Below are 22,219 nucleotides of genomic sequence, written 5' to 3' on the forward strand. Positions count from 1 at the left end.
TGCAAAAAATCAAAAAAAATTGTGGGAAAATATCAATTTTTCTGACAAATTTCAATTTTCCTCTGGGAAAATCAAAATGATGGCTCACCACCTACAAAGGTCTTGTCAATTTCATTTTCTGACTGCAGGGGGAAAACATGCTTGTTGATGGTACTACTAGGCCTTTCCCTTCCCTAGCAATACTGCTCCTTGGCGGGTTCCTCCTGCTACCCGCCTGGTTTCAGATATCCAATTCCGGAGTCTTTGGTTAGCATTTAAACAATAGCTTTTATTATAGAAATGAAATCATAAACACTGTAACGCTGTTGGTTGGGCAGAGTCAGAGTGGCAGAACCTAGCTAGCAGATAATGCCTAGCCAGATAATGCCAAAGAACTGGTAACAGTATATGCAGTGTATATATTAACAACTGATTTACAATCACTACATGATGGAGTTATTGACAGGTAAACAGATTAACAAATTAGGAACTGTTGCTAGGTAAACTAGTAACTGTTGCAGGGCAAAGTAAGTCTAGTACCCTTCACATGAATCATAACCATCACGGGACTTTGAGACCCGTGCTTCTCCGGCCAGGAGTCCCTTCTGCACATGTGCAGATACACAAAGGTCACACAGTGGACACCTTGATCGACAGCCCCTAGGCTGCACTCACTCTACTGTCCCTATACCAGGGATCGGCAACCTTTGGCACACAGCCCATCAGGAAATCGGCTGGTGGGCGTAGATGGTTTGTTTACCTGCAGCATCCGCAGGTTTGGCCAATCGCAGCTCCCACTGGCTGCGGTTCGCCATTCCAGGCCAATGGGGGCTGCGGGAAGCAGCAGCCAACACACCCCTCGGCCCGCGCCGCATCCCACAGCCCCCATTGCCCTGGAACAGCGAACCAAGGCCAGTGGGAGCTGCAATCGGCCAAACCTATGGACACTGCAGGTAAACAAACCAGCCCGGCCTGCCAGCGGCTTTCCCTGACGGGCCGCGTGCCAAAGGTTGCCGATCCCTGCCCTATACTGTTAGCATAGCCTACAGTGCTTATCTACAGCACTTAATAAATTGTTATAACAAGCCCTTTAGGCCCCAGTGATGCAAAGACTTACACACGTGCTTAACTGAATGCACCATTGATGTCACACTAGGACTACTCTCAGTGCGTAAGGTTAGGCAGCTGCGTAAGTCTTTGCAGGATCAGGGCCTAAATTATAAACGTTTCTCTTCTTTTGCTCCAAGGAACATATTGCAGTAGACTTCCACCCATCTAAAATCATTGAACCTGCACAGAGTTTGGATTTAAAAATGTGACAGCTTGTAGTCAGTCCTATAGTGACATGACCTTTGATTTCTTTCCTGTTGGAAATGCTGGTGGCTGGGAAGATGAGGCACTTGATTGTATGGATTCTAGCTATTTTTAATAAGTAAGCATTAAAAGGGAACCCAGCTCTCTTGCATTCATATTTTACTCAAAAATGTACAGCCTTTCAGAGGGAGAATTACAGTGAGCAGAAGGAGGTAATGGGTTAAAAAAACTAGGAAGAGAAGGTATAAGGATGGGTTTAGATCATTTGGTGTTAGAGCTGTAGTGTTGCTTTACTCTGTGCTAGTTAATACTAAAGCAACTTTACAAAACTTGAATTATTTACTCACCCACTTGGGATGAGTAATATTTTTGGTTTGACTTTTTGTGTGAAATAATATTAATTTTTTTATCACCTTCATCATAATAAGGCTGGGCAAGAAGCTTTTTTTCAAAACGATTTATTTGGGCTGAACTTACGTACTTGAAGTATTAATAAATCAAGGTATAATAGCTAGAGCTATAGACTCTTTCTAGTCCCAGCCCAAGAAAGCCCGTAAGCATGTGAGTAAGTGTGAGCACAAATAGTGCCTTTGAAGTTACACACATATGTAAGTACTTTGTATGTTCAGGGCCTTATTAGTAAGTGTTCTTTCTAAGCATTGATAGGTCTGGGTATGAAGGGAATATTTCATTTCTTGGAGAAGTGTAGTGAAGAGAGGGGAGAATGAAGAAGTAAAATGATTATTTTAAAAACAAATGCCAAATAAAAATTGGCTTTGGAAATAGATTAACATGGAAATTTTAATGTTTCCATTTATATATTTAAAATTACGTCTGCATTTTACAAAAGAGATTCTAATCAAGGCAGAATATTGCCAAAGACAATACTTAGGGCTTGTCTACACAATTAGACCACGGCAAGCTGGGGTGTGAATCTACCCCGCACTAGCCTGCTACAGTCTAACTGTCCCTGTCCACCCTGCTGTCATGAGTTTACAGTTTGTTAATGCACTTTGAGCTACTTCTGGTTCAAAGAGGACTAGATCAAAGCACTCTCACAAACTATTAATGCACGTCAGCAGGGTGCAAAAGGACAGTTAATCCAGGGCAGGCTAGTGCTGGGTAGATTGACACCCAAGTTTGCCATGATGGTCTAATTGTGTAGGCAAGTCCGCAGTTATTCCATATTTTAGCAGGAATGATTGCAGTCTGAGTAAACATGATTAAAAACTAATGACAGTGAGAAAAGCAAAATCCTGCCCATGCTGTCTCTGAAATAGCTAGTCATTTGCATGTTACTTTAATATGCAATTTATAATACAGAAGCATAAGGGCCTAATAAAAAGAGAGAATGGCGTATCCAGATTGTTGTGTCAGTTTGTGAGACAAGCCAATCATTACGTTTTTGTTTTTTTTTAATCGTTTCCTTTTTTTTTCCTACCGGGCAAGATACTTTTTCAGTATATCTTAGAAAATGGTATTCGATACATACACATAGATGTATACAAAGAACAAAGAACATAAGCCATACTTACAGGATAGGGGACTCTATCTTGGGAAGCAGTGACTCTGAAAAAGATTTGGGGCTCATCCGCTGAACATGAGTTCCCTATTCGACACTGGGGCCAAAAGGGCTAATGCAATCTTGGGATGCATCATCAGAGGAATCTCGAGTAGGTGTAGAGATTATTTTACCTCTGTATTTGGCACTGGTGTGACCACTGCTGGAATGCTGTGTCCAGGTCTGGTGCCCACAATTGAAGAAGGATGTTGAGAAACTGGAGGGGGTTCAGAGAAGAGCCATGAGAATGATTAAAGGATTAGAAAACCTGCCTTATAATGACAGACTCAAGGAGCTCAATCTATTTAGTTTAGAAAAGGGAAGATTAGGGGGTGACTTGATTACAGTCTATAAGTATCTACCTGATGCACAAATATTTAAAAATGGGCTCTTCAATCTAGCAGAGAAAGATATAACACAATCCAATGGCTGGGAGTTGAAGCTAGACAAATTCAGACCGGAAATAAGGCATACATTTTAACAGTAAGAGTAACTAACCATTGGACCAATTTACCAAGGGTTGTGGTGGATTCTCTATCACTGACAACTTTTAAATCAAGACCGGATGATTTTCTAAAAGATCTGCTCTATCAATTATTTTGGAGAAGTTTTATGGCCTGTTTTATATATAGGATGTTATATAGGATGTCAGACTAGATAATCACAGTGGTCTCTACCGTCCTTGGGATCTTTGAATCTATGGGAGGCTTTTGGGATTTTCAATCTGAAAGTGAATTTTCCTCTTATTTTAAAAAGCTGTGCATCCTGAATGAGAATCTGCACCCCTGCCCACTACAAAGTTTAGCTCTCTGGGGACTCTATAGTTAATCACTTAGTGGTTCTATTGCTGTATGGATCTACTGGCCATTGTCCCCTGTGGAGCTGGCATCCAGAAGCAGAAGTGTATACTGCATCATTAGGGCTCTGTAGCAGCCACATGTAGGATTTCTTCCCCAGCCCCTTTTGAAATTCTCCCCTTGCTACTCAGTCTAAGAGCAAAGGCCTAGATTTAGGCCACACAGAATAAGTTGAGTGTGAGTTGTATCAGAGGGGGTTGTGGGGAGAGTTTAAATTTTGGTGCTCAACCAAAAATCAGTTGTCATTTTGTTCTGTTTTTTATTATTATTTGATTGGTCTTTTAATTTCTTTGATTATTCAGGGAAAATCTAAATTTCCATGTCCACATTTAAATTACAATAGCACTTTACTTTTTTCAGGCTTTAAGGCTGCATGTGACATTTTAGCAGCATGTTCTGGTGGGAGGTGGTGGTTGTGTTACTATTTTTATTTTATTTTTTATATTAAAATTGTGCCCAAAGGTCCTAATCAGGATCAAGACCTATTGCCCCAAGTGCTGTACAAACACAGGATGAGATAGTTACTGCCTTGAAGATGATATAGTGATAAGAAACTAAAGCTAATGTGAACTTAGTTGTACTCTTAGAAACAATTGCAGTATTTATGACCTGAAGTTTCGGCTGTGATTAACGATTTAGGGTGTCTCAATTTGTGGGTGTCACCTTTAAAAAGGGCCTGATTTTCAGAGAGTGGGTCAGTCTGAAAATCAGGACTATTTCATGTGACTCAGGTTGAAATCTCACAATTACCATTGACTTTTGAAAATTTAGGCCTGTGACTTGTATTGGGATGTCAGGATTATTTGGACTCTGTCAGTTCAGTTTTGGGCCCCAGATTTAAGGGATTTGTTTGTTTTAAAATCAGCTTTTATTAAATCCAATGGTAACAGAAAATTTTCCATACTATTTATTTTTTAAATCCAGTGGAAAGAATTTAATTTAAAAAAACAAATTAAATATTGCCCACCAGTGTTTTCAAATCAGACATTACAGCATTGTGCTAGCACAGATAAAAGTGAGTAAGACTTTTAACTTTGTTGTTTAAATATTTCATAAGCTGTCAGTGACTTTAATCACTGGGCCTGGATTTTGTCAGCCTGGGCAACTTGCTGTAGGAGTGTACACTTCACATTCCCTACACTCAGGTTAGCTCAGGGATGAATTAACGTAAAGGTGACTTAATTTGGGAGAGGCGGGTGTGGAAGGCTGAAAATATGAAAGTCACATTTTTTTATAACAATCTTTGATTATCAGAATTTCCCATAATACCCTTGCCTTTTTCAAACACCAACCTGACAAACCCACTGAAGAAGTGGGCTGTAGTCCACGAAAGCTTATGCTCTAATAAATTTGTTAGTCTCTAAGGTGCCACAAGTACTCCTGTTCTTCTTTTTGCGGATACAGACTAACACGGCTGTTACTCTGAAACCACACTATCCTATAACTGCTTCACAACTGGGAAGAGGGATGGGAGGGAATTATTTGGGTTTTCCTTTCAAATTTGCTGATGGCTGTTTTTTCTTCTTTTATTAAGTAGACCGCTTATGCCACCTGATTAGGAAAGCTCTGTGGCCCCAGTTCTCCGGTCAGGCTGGGCTGCAATCAGTGCAGAGTCTGGTGGGATGTAGGGAAAATGTAACATCAAGGTGACTTTGTGCTGATCATGGGACCCCAGCAAAACAGAACAGTCTTAGGATTGCTATAACTTGCACCTTCTGATAGCGACAGTGCCACTAGCTGGAGATTGCCAGAACACTGGCCAAACCCCATTCCCCTGGACATGTATCCAAAATTAGAGGGCTGAGTGGGTGAGGGTAAGTATAACTGGTGTAGCTGGCTGTACACACCTGGGGACCTTCCCATGCTGGGGGAATCCTCCTATATGACTATATACTTAAATGACTGGTTTTAATACATTTAATATTCTCTCATTTTAAAACCCAAGAATCTTAAGTAGGCTGAATCTGAATCAGCTCTGTTCTTCCCACCCCCGTATGATTTTGTCACTAGTCTTTCATTGATAAGATCTGGTCTATGCATCATACTTCTTCCGTAACACCTCACCCACCACCTACGGTAGTTCCATCATAATTAGAGATGTGCAAAGCCAGGGCTGGTGTTGCAAATTCTTGTCAGTCAGGTTTGGGTTTTGCAAAACAAAACTCACCAAATTCAGGGGTGGTTCTGGTTTGCAGTTTGGATTTATATCCAATAGTTCTATAGAGTGACTGCATTTTATTGGCACCTAGCTTCCATTGCTGGGATTTGTCATTCACAAATAGTGATGGGTGAATCTCAAATTGTTCAGTCTATCATCCTAGCAAAGTCAGCAAAGACAGGTTAAAGAAATACCAGAGATGCTGCCCTTTTCTGTTGATCTAAGAGTGACAAAAACATACCTGCAAGAACTACTGTTAGGACAACTGACCAGATTGGGAAAGATGGGCATACAATTTTTTTCAGCAGATATGCATTTTTTTTAAGTTGATGATGTTCCTTTAAGCTACTGTATATATGTGAACAGAAAAACAGGAATAGAAAACACCACCTCAGTACAACCAGCTGAGTTATAATTGCTGCTGGGACCATAATGAGGCCATTTTATGGTTGGTTTTTAATTATGACAGGTAAGATCACCTTTCTGGCTCACCGCTCTCATTATCCCTCCATTTGTTCACCTGTCTCCATCAGATCAAACAAAAGCTTCTTGTCTTCACCTTCAGTTCCCTTCATCATTTAGCTCTGCCTCACCTACCAGACCTACTCTTCTGTCATGACACCAACTCTGCCTCTGCTCTGCTGGTGACACGAGCCATTATCACGCATAGGTCCACTTGTTCCTTCGGTATTGTCACACTTTATCCTATGCTCCCTAACCATATCCTGGAGAAAACGCTGTCAAAACCCACAAAAATACTTCCCTTCCTCCATCAAATTGCTGCTTAAGGCTTATCTCTGCCATGGTGCCTACAGAACACTACCACAGGAGTACGGTTGCCAACTTTCTAATTGCACAAAACCGAAAACCTTAGCCCCGACCCTTCCCTGAGGCCACACCCCCTTTCCCGCCCCTTCCCCAAGGCCACTACATTCCCCCTCCCTCGATAACTCGCTGTCCCCCACCCTCACTCACTTTCAATGGGCTGGGAGGGGATGAGGGCTCTAACTTGGGGTGCAGGCTCCGGGGTGGGGCTAGAATGAGGGGTTCAGGGTGTGGGAGGGGGCTTCGGACTGGGGCAGCAGATTGGGGTGTGGGAGGGGGTGAGAGCTCCGGTTGGGAGTACGGGCTCTGGAGTGGGGCTGGGGATGAGGGGTTCAGGGTGAGGGAGGGGGCTGTGGGTTGAGGAAGGGGATTGGGGTGCAGAGGGGGTAAGGGCTCTGTCTGGAGGTGTGGGCTCTAGGGTGGGGCGGGGGATGAGGGTCTTAGGGTGCAGGAGGGGGCTCTGGGTTTGGTGGTGGCTTAGGGCTGGGGCAGCAGGTTGGGTCTTGGGGTTGGGGCGCGGGATTACCGCTGGCAGCTCCTGGTCAGAGGTACAGCAGGGGCAGGGGGGCTAAGGCAGGCTTCCAACCTGTCCTGACTCGGCGCTGCACCCCAGAAGTGGCCAGAAGGTCCAGCACCTAGGCGGAGGCGCGGCAGGCAGCTCTGCGCACTGCTCTAGCCCGCAGGCACCGCCTCCACAGCTTCCATTGTCCACGGTTCCCGACCACGGGGAGTGTGAAGCTGGTGCTCAAGGCAGGGGCAGCGTGCGGAGCCCTGTTCCCCTCCCCCCTCCAACTAAGAGCTGGAGCTGCTGGCCACTTCCAGGGCACAGTGCAGCGCCGGGACAGGTAGGAACTAGCCTGCCTTAGCTCTGCAGCACCACCAACCGGACTTTTAACGGCCTGGTCGGTGGCGCTGCCTGGAGACACCAGGGTCCATTTTCAACTGGGTCATCCTAAGCCTGGAGCAGAAACGTTCATTTTTATTTGTTTGTACAGCACTTAGCACAGTTGGGCCCTGATATTGGATTGGGATCTCTAGAGGCACTACCCTTATACAAATACAAAATAATAATAAAGGCTGTTTTCCGGCTACCAGACCTTTCACACCTGATTGAGATGAATGGATTGTGAAGGGGTGAGTTCTCTGCTATTCAGTTAAATATTAGTGGCAGAAGAGGTTTTTGCTGCTTCACAGCTTTTAAAATGCAAAAAGAAAAAAACATTTTTCTTCATCCCTCTCTACCAAAGCATGGTAATGATTACCCCCTCTTTTTTTACATAGTGGGAAAAGTGGGGGAGGGTGTTGTCCATTTGTTTCCCGTTTTACCAAAACTCAAAAATAAGGACAATTTTCTTTCTGAAGGTGATTATTTAAAAAAAAAAAAAAAAAAAAGTCAGCATGGAAAATATAAAGACTAAGAGGTGAACATTTCAGAAAGTTATTAGAATGTGAAAATAGGACGCTGTCGAAAAAAGTGTTGTGCTACTTTAACAATAGATGTCGCTCACCTCCTTGGCCGAATTATAATTCATCTGAATCCTTCTGTTTTACATTTTGTCTCAGGTGTGCAAGATATAAATGGAAAATCTTTGTCAGATCTGAAGCATCCATGTAAATTAACTGCATATTTCCAGATCTTTCTTGCTTTCTATCCTTCCTTCCTTTTGAATTATATACATTTTATAGTGTAATGAGATGTTAAAATGCCTTGTAATTCTTAATCCAGGTAACCTTGACAAACACATAGAACTAGAGAACCTGGTGGCCCGTTTTCTTGATGTGGAAGCAGCTATGGTGTTTGGCATGGGCTTTGCTACTAACTCTATGAATATTCCATCACTGGTTGGGAAGGTGAGTATGACTATTGCCAGCTAATTGTTTTGCCTACAGTTACACTACTTCAAACGCACAATAAATGGTGAGGCTTGGTCTGAACACAAGATTAGATACCAGGAACTTCTGAGTTCTGACACTGATGCTCTTCTTCACCTCGGGTTCACCATTTCATCACGCTCTCTGTCAGTCACTCCTGTGTGTTGCTAAGACACTTACCACCCTTGTATTTAAGTACCAGTGTAAGTACTTAGCCTCTTTCCCTCCATTTACCCTTCTCTAAAATGTTAATAGTTTTTGCCTCCCATCTCAGAGAGCTGTTGTAAGAATTAAATAGTGGAACGGATTCTCCTCCTGCTTACTTAGGTGTAAATCCATTGACGTTGGTGGAGCCACACCAGCATAAAACTGATCTGAGATGAGAATTGGGCTAGGTTTTGGGAAATGAGAAATGTTTTGTGAGAGGATCAGTATTGATATTACATAAATCTGAAACCAACGTTGCAAGAAAGCTGTCAATAAACACAAGCACAAAGTGTAGACTATCTTACAGAAGGTTGGTCCAACAATGGCGTGATGAACCACAGTATGTTTGGGCTGGTAGTTGGGGAAATTTCTAACCTCACTTGAGTTAGACATGATTGTGAAACAGATTGCATCCTTCTTGGAGCTGATTGTTGATATCCCAGAGTGTAGTGTATGTTTGAACATTAATGCTAAGGGCCTTGTGAAGCATGAGGTTGAAAGCAAAGTGCCTGGAGCACCTGAGAAGGGAGAGAACTATGTCCTAGGATAAAATAACAGTCATATTTGTGAAAAATATATGTTATTGAGATTGATATCATTTAAAAAAAACTTTCTCCAATAGTCTAGTGAAGGGAAATTTGGGGTACAGTGCAGGGACACAATGATGGGGAAATGATGTTCCTTATTTGTAGAATCTGAGCTTCATGTTGCAGTTTTGGGATACTCAAAGGTACTGTATGGGAAGGAAGGAGCAGAATCTCTAGTAGTCTTCTTCAAGTACATGTCAGTGTGGATCCCACTGTGGGCGCACATGCATCCCCTCCACCAGGGTAATTCACCGCTGGCTACTTACATATATGTCCCTGAAGCAGAATATTGGTTCCAAATACCCCCAGACTTAAGAAATTTTCCAATTCACATTTAAGCACTGCAGTTTGGTTGGTCATCTGTGATCTATCCACTCGCATTAACTTGTGAATATGCCAAAGGTTTATGTGGATATTTATTGTGATCCTCCTCCACAGGGTTGCCTCATTTTAAGTGATGAGTTGAACCACACATCTCTTGTTCTTGGTGCAAGACTTTCCGGTGCTACCATTAGAATCTTCAAACACAACAGTGAGTATTGATGCTGGAGATGTTTGGTGGCAGAGATGTTCCAACCAGACAGAACTGTTTATACAAGTTTTGCCATCACCTATTTGAGAATATTTTATAAGGGGCGGGGGATTAGGCTCTCAAAGCTATATATGATTTCTGGTTTTGGAGAGAGAAAAATGAAATGCATACAATGACAGTTTGCAGTTGATAAAAGACCATGACCATGACCAGTGCCCTGGTTAGCCATGTCGGAGCTTAATTTTCAAAAATATTTCTTACCAGAACCACCCTTTTGGCTTGGTGTGTTACTGAGATTCTGTACGGTGCTAGAAACATTTATTTACAATTGCAACAGAAAATCAGTACAAAAGACTAAGGTGTTTCAGAAGCGCTCAGCACTGGCCTAACTCTGTTACCACTGAAGTCAGTGAGAGCAGAGTTAAGCTAATGCAGAGCACTTTTGGAAACCCCACCCTAAATTTCTGGCAGGTTTTTTCAAGTATTCAGAAAGCTGGGATATAAGCATCGGCCCTCATACTGACTTCACCAAAATAGGATTTTAGGACAAGACTGATACTAATTCTACATTATAACGCTGTTGTTGCATAGCGGTCTGTACCAGCACCACCTACTGGTATGGCTTCAGGCTAGCCATTCCCCAGTAACTTCAACATAGGCTTTCATGTGTCAAGTAACACCCCTTCTTGTGTCCTAGATTTATTAACAAAGTTCACAAGGAAACAGAAGAACTCCCATCCAACATCCTAGCTGGCTCACAGTCTTTGGTGTAGGGTTCTTAGGCCTATCCCTTCCCTGCTGAGATTTTGCTCTAGCAGACTTGCCCGCCACACTCTAGCTAGCTTCTGCTCCCTGTAGGCGTGCATCCCCAGGCCTTCTGCGTAGGAGCTAGGGAGAGCCTTTCTGTGTGGAGCAGTTCATGCGGTCCTTCTGCGCATTTCAACCTCTCCCTGCTTTCTGTTGAGCATCAACTCCCTGGGCTTTCTGCCTGGGTCTTTTCTTCTCTCTCTTTGGCTGTCCATAGGCTTCTGTTGTATTTCTCCCCTACATGCCTTGCCTGTCAGATGACTTAGCTCATTTTCTCCACCTGGGCAGGTGAGTTAAGTGTGTCACAGATGGGGCTGGACCCATCTCCCCTTAAAGGGCCAGTCATCCCGTTACTTGGCCTTTTAAAACATTGACAACATTGCCTTTTACTTAATTAATGCTGCTGACACTGTGGCATTGGTGGTACTTGCTATACTTGCAAACCCCTGCTGTAAAGATTATAGCATGGTCACTGCATATTGTCTACCTAAATACTCCCTTCAATTTCAGTTGCTATTCTCCACTGTTCTGTATCATGCCATGTACAGGTACTGTGTAACCATTTACTACGTTACCCCATCCCAGAGGTGAGTGAAGTCATTAATTATGTATATGTTTATAAAAACATATGATGAAAGGTGCACTATAATTATAAGATACAGTATCATTATTAGCATCATTTTAATTGGCCAAGAAGCAATTCCATAACCTCATTAAGCACCATTTATGAATAAGCCTGATTCAAAACATTTTTACAAAAGTAACTATTTATAAATTTACAATGTGATGCGCTTTCTAACATTCAGTGATCCGACCTTAGAGATTTAGACATACTAGGCAGTATTTCTATACTTGTGTCTCTCTTGATCTCTGATCTCTTCCTTAGATTGCACTGTGCTCCACTCAGTAACTTATCCCAGTCACACTTTTTTTGCTGCATGACATTTTGAAGGATGACCTCTAACAACCAAAACCCAAGGGCTCTCAACTCCCCCACCAACACCATCTCCACATTCACCCCCTGATTATTTTGTGCTATTTCCCATAGCACTTGAAAGAAGATATCCATTCAGGGAATGTGATTCAGATTACAGTTCCTAAAAGAATGTTGAAGACGTCACATTGATTTTTGACCCATATGTTGATAAATTAATACCCCTTCCCCGCCTGATCACTTGTCAAAGAGCCATCATACACGTTCTCCTCCTTTCCCCCAGTGAACTAACATCTAATCAGCCTGCTGTTAGGGTAAATGATAAATCAGAGCTGATATTCTCTGTAAAGAATGTGGAGCAAAATTAACAGCAATAGCTAACTAGTTCCACAAACACCAAACTGCAGATGGAAAATTAGGTAATTCCCTTAAGCACCTCAGCAAACACCACTGGAAGCTCATCAGATTCTTTCTATGTAACCCATTGTTCCCTAGATTAGGGATTTGATTTGCCAAAGCCAGTCTAGTTTTATGTAAAAGCTGACTAGTTTAACCATTTTGAGCCTTATCACCTTAACCAGAATTACAGTAAGACAACGCTTATCATTATGAAACAGTGGGAACCTTTTGGAGCATTATATATCGTTTCTGAGTTAACCCCATTCTGCCTGGACTTTAACATAAAGTATACCTAGAGAACCCTTTTCATTGTGAAACGGTATGAACATTTTGTAAAACTCTGTATACTTTAAGTTTCTGATCTTCAACCCCCAACCCACCCCGTATAGGAAGCCATATAGATAAATACCCTTGCTATAAAGCTGCTATTTTGGAGAGTTCTTATAAACAGATTTCATAAATCAAATCCAGAACCTACCTACCAACTCACTTTCCTCATCCAATAACTATTAAGAATAGTTTTACACGTATGGAATACTTTTTCATCCTAAAAGATCCCAAGTGGCTTCCAGCGCTGTACGTGTGACACATTACCGAAATGCAGCACGGCTGGACAGCGTGGCAGCTAACTGGCACACATCCAGCAGGACAGACAGAATCCCCTTTGTGACGGCCCCGTCTACACTGTAAACCCATTTTGGATGCAGTTGTCTTGTAGCAAGTTGTGGTTTGCTTTGTAAATGGGACTTAAGTGAATTTTAAAAACAGCATGTCCAGGGCTTTGACATCAGTTAAAAAATATATTTAGGTGCTATTTACGTTGCAAAATGGACTGTGTCAGAGGACAGTAGCATTGTAGCTGGCTACTCCAACATCCTTACATTTGTAATGTGTATACAGGGAATGGCTTGCCCAAAAGATCCACACTATACTAGTCTACACTAGGAATTTACATCGGTTTAGCTATGTCTCTCAGGGGTATAAAAAATCCACACCCCTGAGAGATGTAGATATACAGACCTAACCCCCAGTGTAGACAGTGGTAGGTCCACGGAAGAATTCTTCAGTCTACCTAACTACCACCTCTTGGGAGGTGGATTACCTACACTGATGGGAGAAGCCCTCCCTTTGGCGTAGGTAGTGTCTACACTGAACCGCTACAGCAGCTCAGTTGTGGCGCTATAATATTTTAAGTATAGACAAGCCTTTAGTAATCTAAATGGTTCTTCATTTAACTGCCTCAAACACTTAGCCTTTTTCAGAAATTTGAACCTATTGTTCCAGTTTGTCTAGACATACCAGCCTTCCGCTTCAATACTGCAAAGCACTTAAGCAGGTGCATAGCTTTAAGTATATGAATAGTCCGATTGACTTTAATAAGACCACTCATTTGTTTACAGTTATTCACATGTTTAAGTGCTTTGAGGGGTCAGGGCCTTGATGTTTGAACTGCTAAGCTCATTGGCCAGACGTAACCCAAATGTTAGACTTGTGCTTTCATTCTCACACTTAGTGGAAATAGGTCAACTGATCTACCTGTTATCCAAGTCACGTTGCTGGGTGGATGGGGAAGCTTCCCTGTGCTGTATCAGCCCTGTGGATAATAAGAAAACTCTGCATCCGGTGCAGAGCATTTAATGAGCATTAATTTGACTCTAAAATTGTAAAGTGTTTTTGTCCTTTTAAAAAAAAAAAAAAATCACTTTCCCACAACCTCAGCAGGAGGTAGGTGATACTCATTACCTGCAGGGAATGGGAACTAGTTTGTGTCATGGCTGATGAGGGGAGCAAACAGCTCTCTGAAAGGGGTCTGGTAGTTGCCTTCAGTTGGAGGATGTCACCATGTCAAGGACCTTCTGCTGAATAGCTGGAACAATACTCCATTCATGGAAGCCAAGGGTCAAAGAGTAGAATTGAATCCAGCTATGAAGTTGTGAGAGTTCTAAAGATAAGGTCAGCCAGGAAGGCAAACAGCAATGGGTTGTAATACGGCACTCTAAAAAAGTCACTTATTAAACATGAGAATGGAGTCAAATTCTTTGCTGATATAAACTGGCACCGTTCCACTGTCGCTGCGCCAGTTTACAGCAGCATAGTGTTTAACCTGGTATTACAGCATTGTAAACATAGTATGAAAAGTCAAAGACCTTTGTGCCACTGCCACATAATACTCAACTAGTGACGAAAACATTCTTTCTGTATTGTTTGCTGCCAGAACAAAACCAAATTGGTTGGCAGCCTTGTGAATGACATTTTCAAAGCATGCCTATGTGTGAATGAGGAAGGTTGGAGAAAGTGACTGCTCCCCACTGTCTAGTTCATTCTCCTTTTACGTGGAGCGTAACAGCCTTGATTAAACTGTTTAGATCTCATTTACTTTCACTCTGACTTCTTTGATTGTACGTGTATACAAGATACATTGGAGAGAAGGGCAAGGTGCGAATAGTATGTTGCTGTTATGTTTTTGTTGGCAGCTGGAAATGGTTATCAAAATGAGGGGGAAACTTACACTACACTTTCATGAATCAACAAAAAGTTTTCTGGGCCACATATTTCCTGAATTACTATAGGGAAAACATGTGCAAGGTGTGTTCGGTAACCACCCTATCCATCAAGATTAGCATTGTACAAATAGGGCAGCAAGCTAGGACGTTGATCTCCCTCCTCCCCCAAGTAAAATAGTAGAAGGCATCCAAAAAATCCTGTCTTTTGACAAATCCATCGTTTCCCTCTAATTCCACAAATAAAGAAGTATAAAATGCTTTCAAAACTCAGATGGAGTAATTCTGGCAAAGTGAAATCTAAATGTCACTGCAAGAGAGAGAGGGGGAGAGAGACTCCAAATCTAGCTGGATGAAAATGCTTCACAAGACATGTGTGGACAACTTGCAAACTTTTGGCTGATGCTACACAAGCCTTTCCCCCTCAATATTATATTTTAATTTACAGACTTATTTTCAGACAGACATACACGCAACTTGTCTATCCTAGACCCTCTGGTGGTCCCTCTGGTCCAGCCCTATAGCAGGTTTAACTGAGCATAGAATCATAGAATATTAGGGTTGGAAGAGACCTCAGGAAGTCATCTAGTCCAACCCCCTATTCAAAGCAGGACCAACCCCAACTAAATAATCCCAGCCAGGGCTTTGTTAAAATCTCCAGAAACCATTGGATGGAGCCTTGTCTTTATCTGGGTTCTTACCAGTACTACTAGCCCACCAGCAGTAGCCCCAGTGTATCAACCAGGTAATGAAAAGTTGAGGGGGACATGTTCCATTGCAGTGGATAACAAGAATATCCAGAGTTATTATAGTTGATACTAACAAAAATTTTACACATCCACAGGTGAGGCCGTAGGGGTGGGCACATGCCCCCAAAAGGCCCTGATCTCTAAAACGTTCCAACCTCGTGCACCCAAAGCGCATATCAACTTTAGCATGGATCAGTGTGGGGAACCAGAGTCAGTGTGGCAACTGTTCTGTTTTTTGAAGGCGGCAGTATTAGACTTCCCCCCCCCATTCTGGATTACCATGTCCTAAAGAGATGCAGAGGAAGGGGGGAAAGGGGGAAATTAAGTTCATTTGCATATGTAACACCTTTATGGGTTAAAGGCTTGCAGGCGTAAGATGATTAAAACATAAGCTCCTTCAATGCTATAATGCAATAAACAAACATTCTAAAATACAGGGCAACTAAATGCTTTTTTTCTTCACCACCTCCCACGCTATGAAATAGACTTACAACCGCAGTGACAGGTGTGGGGTACATAGATTAAGCCCTGATTCTGCAAGCATTTACACTAGTGCTTAACTTTGACTTGAGCAGGATTACTCGCATGTGTTGAGCAAAGTTGAGCACGTGTGTGAGGGTTGGCAGAATCAAGGGTTTAGAAAGATTCTCCCCTAATTCTGAAATCTACCTCTTCACTAGTGCTGACACACCCAAGTGATTGCTAACCCTCTTCTCCACACTCCCCCTCGGATCCCGTGGGTGTTAGGATAACTAGACCTTCCAACCTTAACTCCAGCTCACGAGCTTGGGCAAACGGCCTTTTCCGAAGACAGATTCCAGCACTAGTCCAGTTTAACAGTGTAGGTTCCTAAGCCGAAAGAACCTATAGACTCTGGGGGAGATTTTCAAAGGCACAAAGAGGCATCAGGCCAACCCACATTAATTTTCATTGAGAATTAGGTGCCTAAGTTCCCCTCTGTGTCTTTGAAAATCTCCCCCCTTATTGTCAGGCTGATGTCATGCAGCCAGTTACATATTCTATTAGCCCCACTTCCTTGGAGTCCTTTTACCTCATAAATGCTAATGGTAGTCGGACACCAGCCTTGAGAAAGGCTTTGCTCCCCGCTCAGCTTAAATGATTTGGTTTGTTTGGATATAGGATAAGGCAGAATGCAAAAAGAAGAACTTCCACTTACTAAATATTCAAAGCACTTGGCTGTTCTGGTGGGGCTGCAAATGTGTGCTTTGAATAGCTGCTAAGCAAATCAGTTTAGAAACAGCAGGAGAATTTATTTACTTGATTGCCATCTAGTGGACAACTGTTCTGTCTACCTTGCATTTTTCCCCACGGGGCAACAATCACAATCTCAGAACTCAGCCAGGTGAGCGATCGTTACCACAATTTGCCTGCACCCTAAGTGGCAAATTTGGAACTCCCTCCACTGGTATGAAAGACCTTCAAAAGACTCGAGATAACCTAGTTTTGCTGTGTTAGAATGCAAGCCAAGGGATATTCCATGGAGGGAGACTGCAATCCTTCTTTGTGCCATGGAGCAGCATTGTACTGGAATCATGCTAGAAAGGTTGGAAGGAGGGATTGGTCATGTTGGAGACATGGTAGTGAAATGGCCAGTGCCCAGAGACAGAGCCACAAATCCACAAAGGGAAACACCAGGTTTGTTTCTTCCTTGAATATTTGCAGTAGCAGATGTATTCTGTCTATACAGATGCCCTGGGCTTTGCAGATGGGACAACATATTGGTTCAAAGTGGTAGGACAGGAATGTTCCTGAGAAACTAACATCAGGTTGCACTAGCAACAGTTCCTCTTATTGTTGGAGTATTATTTTATTGTCCTGCCTTTTCTAACCACCACTGACTAATGAAAGGTGTAGTTTTTAAGTGAAGCAATTAATTTTCTTTGGGGCTTGCAAAAGCGAAGGCTGGAGGGCTGAATAATCTTTTCCGGGATCCATCTGACTCCTACTCCTCTCCTAACATTGTGTCAATTTGTTTCATTAACCTCTTGCTCTTTCTGTTGAAGAACCTTGTATTATCTCTAACCTCCATTTAGAGGGCAGCAAATACAGCCAGTGATTGGCTGCATTGAGGGGACCCACGGAGATCTTTTGTAGTGGCAAAAGAGGGTACTAATGGTACAGCTACATTCAGAATGTAATTTGTATTCTCCAACTCCTCTTGAACAGCCAAATAAAAAAAAGTTGCCATTTATAATAAGTGAATCATACCTTATAAATTGACAAACCACTCAGCTCAGTATACATAAGAGTTCATGAGGAAGCACCTACTTTTTGCTAAGGGCTAAAGCGGGATATAGTTAGTGATGCTGGATAATACCTTATGCTATCAAGTCAACGGGACTACTCATGGAGTAAAGTACTGAGTAAGGTCCACAGTCTAACCCGGTGTAAGGACAAGGTGCACAAACACGGTTCATTTACTCTGCATAGTTTAAAATATGTTGGTATTGACTGAAGTGCATCTTCATAAAGTGGAAGGGTTGTATTTTCTTAGAAATATAAAGATCAAGATTAGATGTCGTAATGCTAAAAGAATAACACTGCATTCAAGTTTTATTGCAGAAAATGTGGAATTAGTGAATACAAAACATGCCAGTAGTGTTTGTAAGGTATCATTGTCTTCTCCCAGCCACCAGCCTGCAAACACGGACACACAGGACTGTTTTCATGGGTGTCAAACTATCAAATCACTTTAATGGAGAGTACAGGGCCCTAATGCTCTAGTGCCACCCACTGCTTCTACAATGGTCACTGAATTCTAAGGCACTGCAAATTGGATTGTGCTCATGGGCTTCAAGCACTCCAGAATGCTTGGTGAACGTGAGACAGAGCATTGAGCCTGAATTGCAGAATTCAGATCTAGCTCTGTGTTTCAAACACCCAAATTCAAAGGTGTTCAGATCTAACATTCTGGTTGACCCCTTTCTTAGTGGTAAAGGCCACCTATGAAATTCATTTCAGATCCCAGTTCACAATCTGAAATCGAATTTCCCACCCAAACTCGAAGGTGATCTGATCCAGGAATATGGACCCACGTCTAAACCACAGTAGAGTGGTAGAGAAAAGGGTTCAGCCAAATGAAGTAGATACAGACCCATCCCTCATGTCTCCACCACCAGCTCGATCCTAGTTCTGGCAGCAGTCGGGAAATTGGGACTGCACATTTCCAAATGCCATGCAGGGTACTGTCTTGAGGCATTTTGGAATGTGTACTTCCAGGTTCTCACAAACTGCAGGAAGTAATCAGCTTCAAAGAGGTTTCATCCAAAACGGCTCATGCGACTCTAATGGTCTCAGACACTATCCGGTGGTCCCGGGACATTTATACAGATCACATCACCGGCCACCACCAATACTGAGAGTGAGCCGGCATGACTTCACGCACCCAATGAGGAAGAGACCTGAAGACTTCCTCTGTTGGACCTTATCCCCTGAACCCTGAACCCACCGAATCGAACTGAACTCGACCATATGAGGGTCCTCCTATCCTCATTACTCGGCCCACTTACTTATACCTATGACTGCCTGTAATTCCTGTATGAGTGATGTACCCTCACTGCTTGCTGACTATACCCTGATTCGTCCACCTTGTACCCCCCCATTGGGGATATTGCCGACTGTATGTGTTATGTGCTATCCAATATCAAAATACTAACATCCCCCTATACTCTGTATGTTACCTCCGATGACTAATAACTAAAGTTTCAAGACCCTGTATCATCTATTTTTACACATTCTCAATTAGGAGCCAAATTTTGGTACTGCCCTAATCTTTGTACATTCTTTTCTTTTTCTTTTGTACTTGCCATTCCACTTTTTAAAAAGTATCTAATTGGCTTCGTATTGTCCATAACCAATGCCTGAGGGAGCAACAAAGTTTCTAACACTACTTCAGGCTTCTTTCAAAGGAAAGCCTCATCAATGCCAAACATTGTCTTTTTGGCTAAGAAGCAGAGTCCCTTCAGGGCATTTGTATCCATTTGCATATTTTCTCTCTCGTTAGTCTTTTCCCACTCCCCACCTTTCTTGTAAAGGACAAGATTCCTCTTCTTGCTGTTTCATGCATCAAGATCCAAGCATTTGCTGATATTATGCATGGAACTTACCCAAAGCCGCTTAACTGAAGTAGGCTTACCGAGTCTCTATTCTGCTAAATGAATTTCAAATGAAATAAACAAAGTTCTGTGGCATTTGCCTGTGGTGATCATAATGAAATAACTTTTCAGCGATTCTGTTTTGTTACCAGTCTGTTTTTAATGACTGTGTTAAACACAGCAGGTTGTGACCACGATACTATTTACTCTTCTAAAACTTATTTCTCGTCACGATCCTGTCGCCTGAATTATTGTATATAACACTCTTAACGTTTTTTGTTACAAGTGTATTGCCATTGTGGTGACTTTTGTGTCTTAAATTTATGTAATTGCTTCAATTCTCCTCAGATTTGGAGTCTAAGGCTGTGACTACACTACCGCGTATGTCGGCAAAATTTATGTCACTCGGGTGTGAATATTCCACCCCATGAGAGACATAAGTGATGCCGGCATAAGTGCTAGTATGCACAGCGCTAAGTCAGCAGGAGAGCTTCTCCTGCCAACATAGCTTCTGCCGCTCACGGGGGTGGGTTTTTATGCTCACGGAAGAGCTCTTTTTCATTAGCATAGAGCCTCAGTCAGTGGCAGCACTGTAAGTGTAGACGTTCCCTTAGTGAAAGGGGAAGGTGCTGATGGAGGGAAGCAAAATACATACAAATTATAATCTGTCTACTTAATCTCCTCTTTTGTCCCTAATTGTAATAATCAGAAAACTATAGCACTAGATCCTCAGTTTGTGTCCGTCAATGTCCTCCATAGACGTCAAGGAAGCTAAGGTGATTTATACTAATTAAGGATCTGGCCCATAGATTTTATGACAACAAGCTTGCACTTGTAGGGGAAAATTTTCATGTGTCATTGAATTTCAGTAGGGCTTGTGCTCTTAAATCCCTTAGACTCATTTGAAAATCTCCCCCCTGTGACACTCAGGATGCTGTGCATTTCTTCAGTGCAACTAAAGAATTATAGACAGTTAAAATCAGGAGCTGACAAAAGTGTTTCCGTTTTATTTTTAAATAGAGAAGCTGAGAGTTTCTAATGGTTAAAGGAAAAGTTTTTCCCCGTTGAGGTGCATAGTTGCAGAAAGCTCTTCTGATCATATTATCACAAGATTAAATTCAGGTAAATTAAATCAAATATTTAGGCCTGTAGCCTTTGTACAACAGAAGTGTGCATTTAGGAGACATTTCTCTGTCGATTTCTTATTAAAAAAAAATAGTGGCCAGAAAGAACTTAAAACTTCCTCTTAAAGCCCCTTATGTTAATATTTTGTTTTCTTCCTTTCTTTTATTTTTAAATAAAGACATGCAGAGCCTAGAGAAATTACTGAGGGATGCAATAGCATATGGGCAGCCTCGAAGTCGCAGAGCATGGAAAAAAATTCTCATCCTAGTAGAGGGCATTTACAGGTATGTAGGCACTTCCAAATGTGTGAGTACTTTGTATTATAAAGGAATTTAATAGGCGTAACACTGAGATTGCCTGAGAAATTCAGTGTATTTTTTTAATTGCTTCACAGCTCAAGTAGGATCTTCAGTGGTCTTGCTAAAAATTGTTGGTCTGCAATATTAACTGTAATAAGGCAGTAAAGACATTTCAGTGTTTTATATATAAATCCTGAAGGTCAGTCTAAGCCCTAGTATAAATAGAAGCAACTCCAGTGTGGTCCCTGTGTGTGATTTTGAATATTGGTTTGCAAAGCACTTTCCTTTGGGATGGAGTATGTTATTTAAATGCAAAGGGCAGATCTTCAGCTGGTGTAATTGTTGTAGCTTCACGTAAGTCAACGGAGCTGTGACAGTTTACAACAGCTCACAATCTGCCTCAGGGTGATTAAACGGAACAGCTTTCCAGAGTTCTCTGTTACGCGTTGATGAATTGAAAAAAGGTACTGGCACTGTATACATTTTGTATGCCCGTTTTTTATATAGCATCCTTTCAGCCCAAAGGATGTCAAAGTGATTTACAAACCAGTATTGAAAGTTACACACAAGGATCACAGTATCCATCACTGAAATACAGCCACGCTGAGTGGCAGCAATTTATGGTTTTTGAATAATTAACGCTAGTCATCCTGAGCAAGATATTTTTTTCATTAGGATTAGAGCTAGGCCAAAAAATTTGGCCGAGAAATTTTTCACTGAAAAATGCAGATTCAGGTTGACCGCCACATTTCACAAATTTGTGTCAATTTGGGCAAATTGTTTCCGTGGGGAAAAAAAGAGGAAAAAAATTAGAAATATTAAAATGGTTCATTATGCCATTTCTGAAATGAAATGTTTTGCTTTTTCTGGCTAGATTTACAAGGGAGTTGATTTGCGTTTATTTTTTAGAAAAAAAAACAGTTAAAAATGCCAAAACACCTTGAAACAAATTTTTTGACCTTTCATTTTGCCAGAACTTCTGAAAAAATCAGTTTCAAGTTGACCCAAAATGATTTTTTTTGATTTTTCGGATCACAAGCAAACCAACAAAAAAAAAATATCAGTTGCTTGCACAGCTCTAATAATGATGCCTTTTCTTTTTTCATGTCGTCATAACTTCATAGTCATCAGCATGTTCTTTTGGCATAACTTGTGCCAGCTGCTGCAGAGAACAAGTCAGCCCTCATCTAAACACCAGTCACTCAGGACTGAACAGTTGAACAGCAGACCCACTGATCCAAAGCATGCTGAATATCTCCCGTTAGCCAGAATAAACAGAGCAAAGCTGCAAATAAACATAGCTCTGTGTGGCTAAAAGAAAGTTAAGTTTTAAGGACTTTGATCATGCAGAAATTAAGAGGACCACCAACATTTTAATGACAAATACTCCTAGCAGTC

General features: G+C 41.9%; 1 protein-coding gene across 1 annotated transcript in view; it reads left to right on the forward strand.

Annotated features, from left to right (window-relative positions):
- The window catches only part of SPTLC3 (serine palmitoyltransferase long chain base subunit 3), a 120,459-nt gene that overhangs the window by 56,290 nt on the left and 41,950 nt on the right, over positions 1–22,219 (forward strand). Inside the window, exons 5-7 of the mRNA XM_034764137.1 lie at positions 8,421–8,545; positions 9,799–9,892; positions 20,701–20,806. Of these exons, the coding sequence (XP_034620028.1) occupies positions 8,421–8,545; positions 9,799–9,892; positions 20,701–20,806 (325 nt within the window). The remainder of the gene's footprint in view (positions 1–8,420; positions 8,546–9,798; positions 9,893–20,700; positions 20,807–22,219) is intronic.

This window comes from Trachemys scripta, chromosome 3 (genome assembly GCF_013100865.1).
Source record: "Trachemys scripta elegans isolate TJP31775 chromosome 3, CAS_Tse_1.0, whole genome shotgun sequence".
NCBI classification, from domain to species: domain Eukaryota; kingdom Metazoa; phylum Chordata; order Testudines; family Emydidae; genus Trachemys; species Trachemys scripta.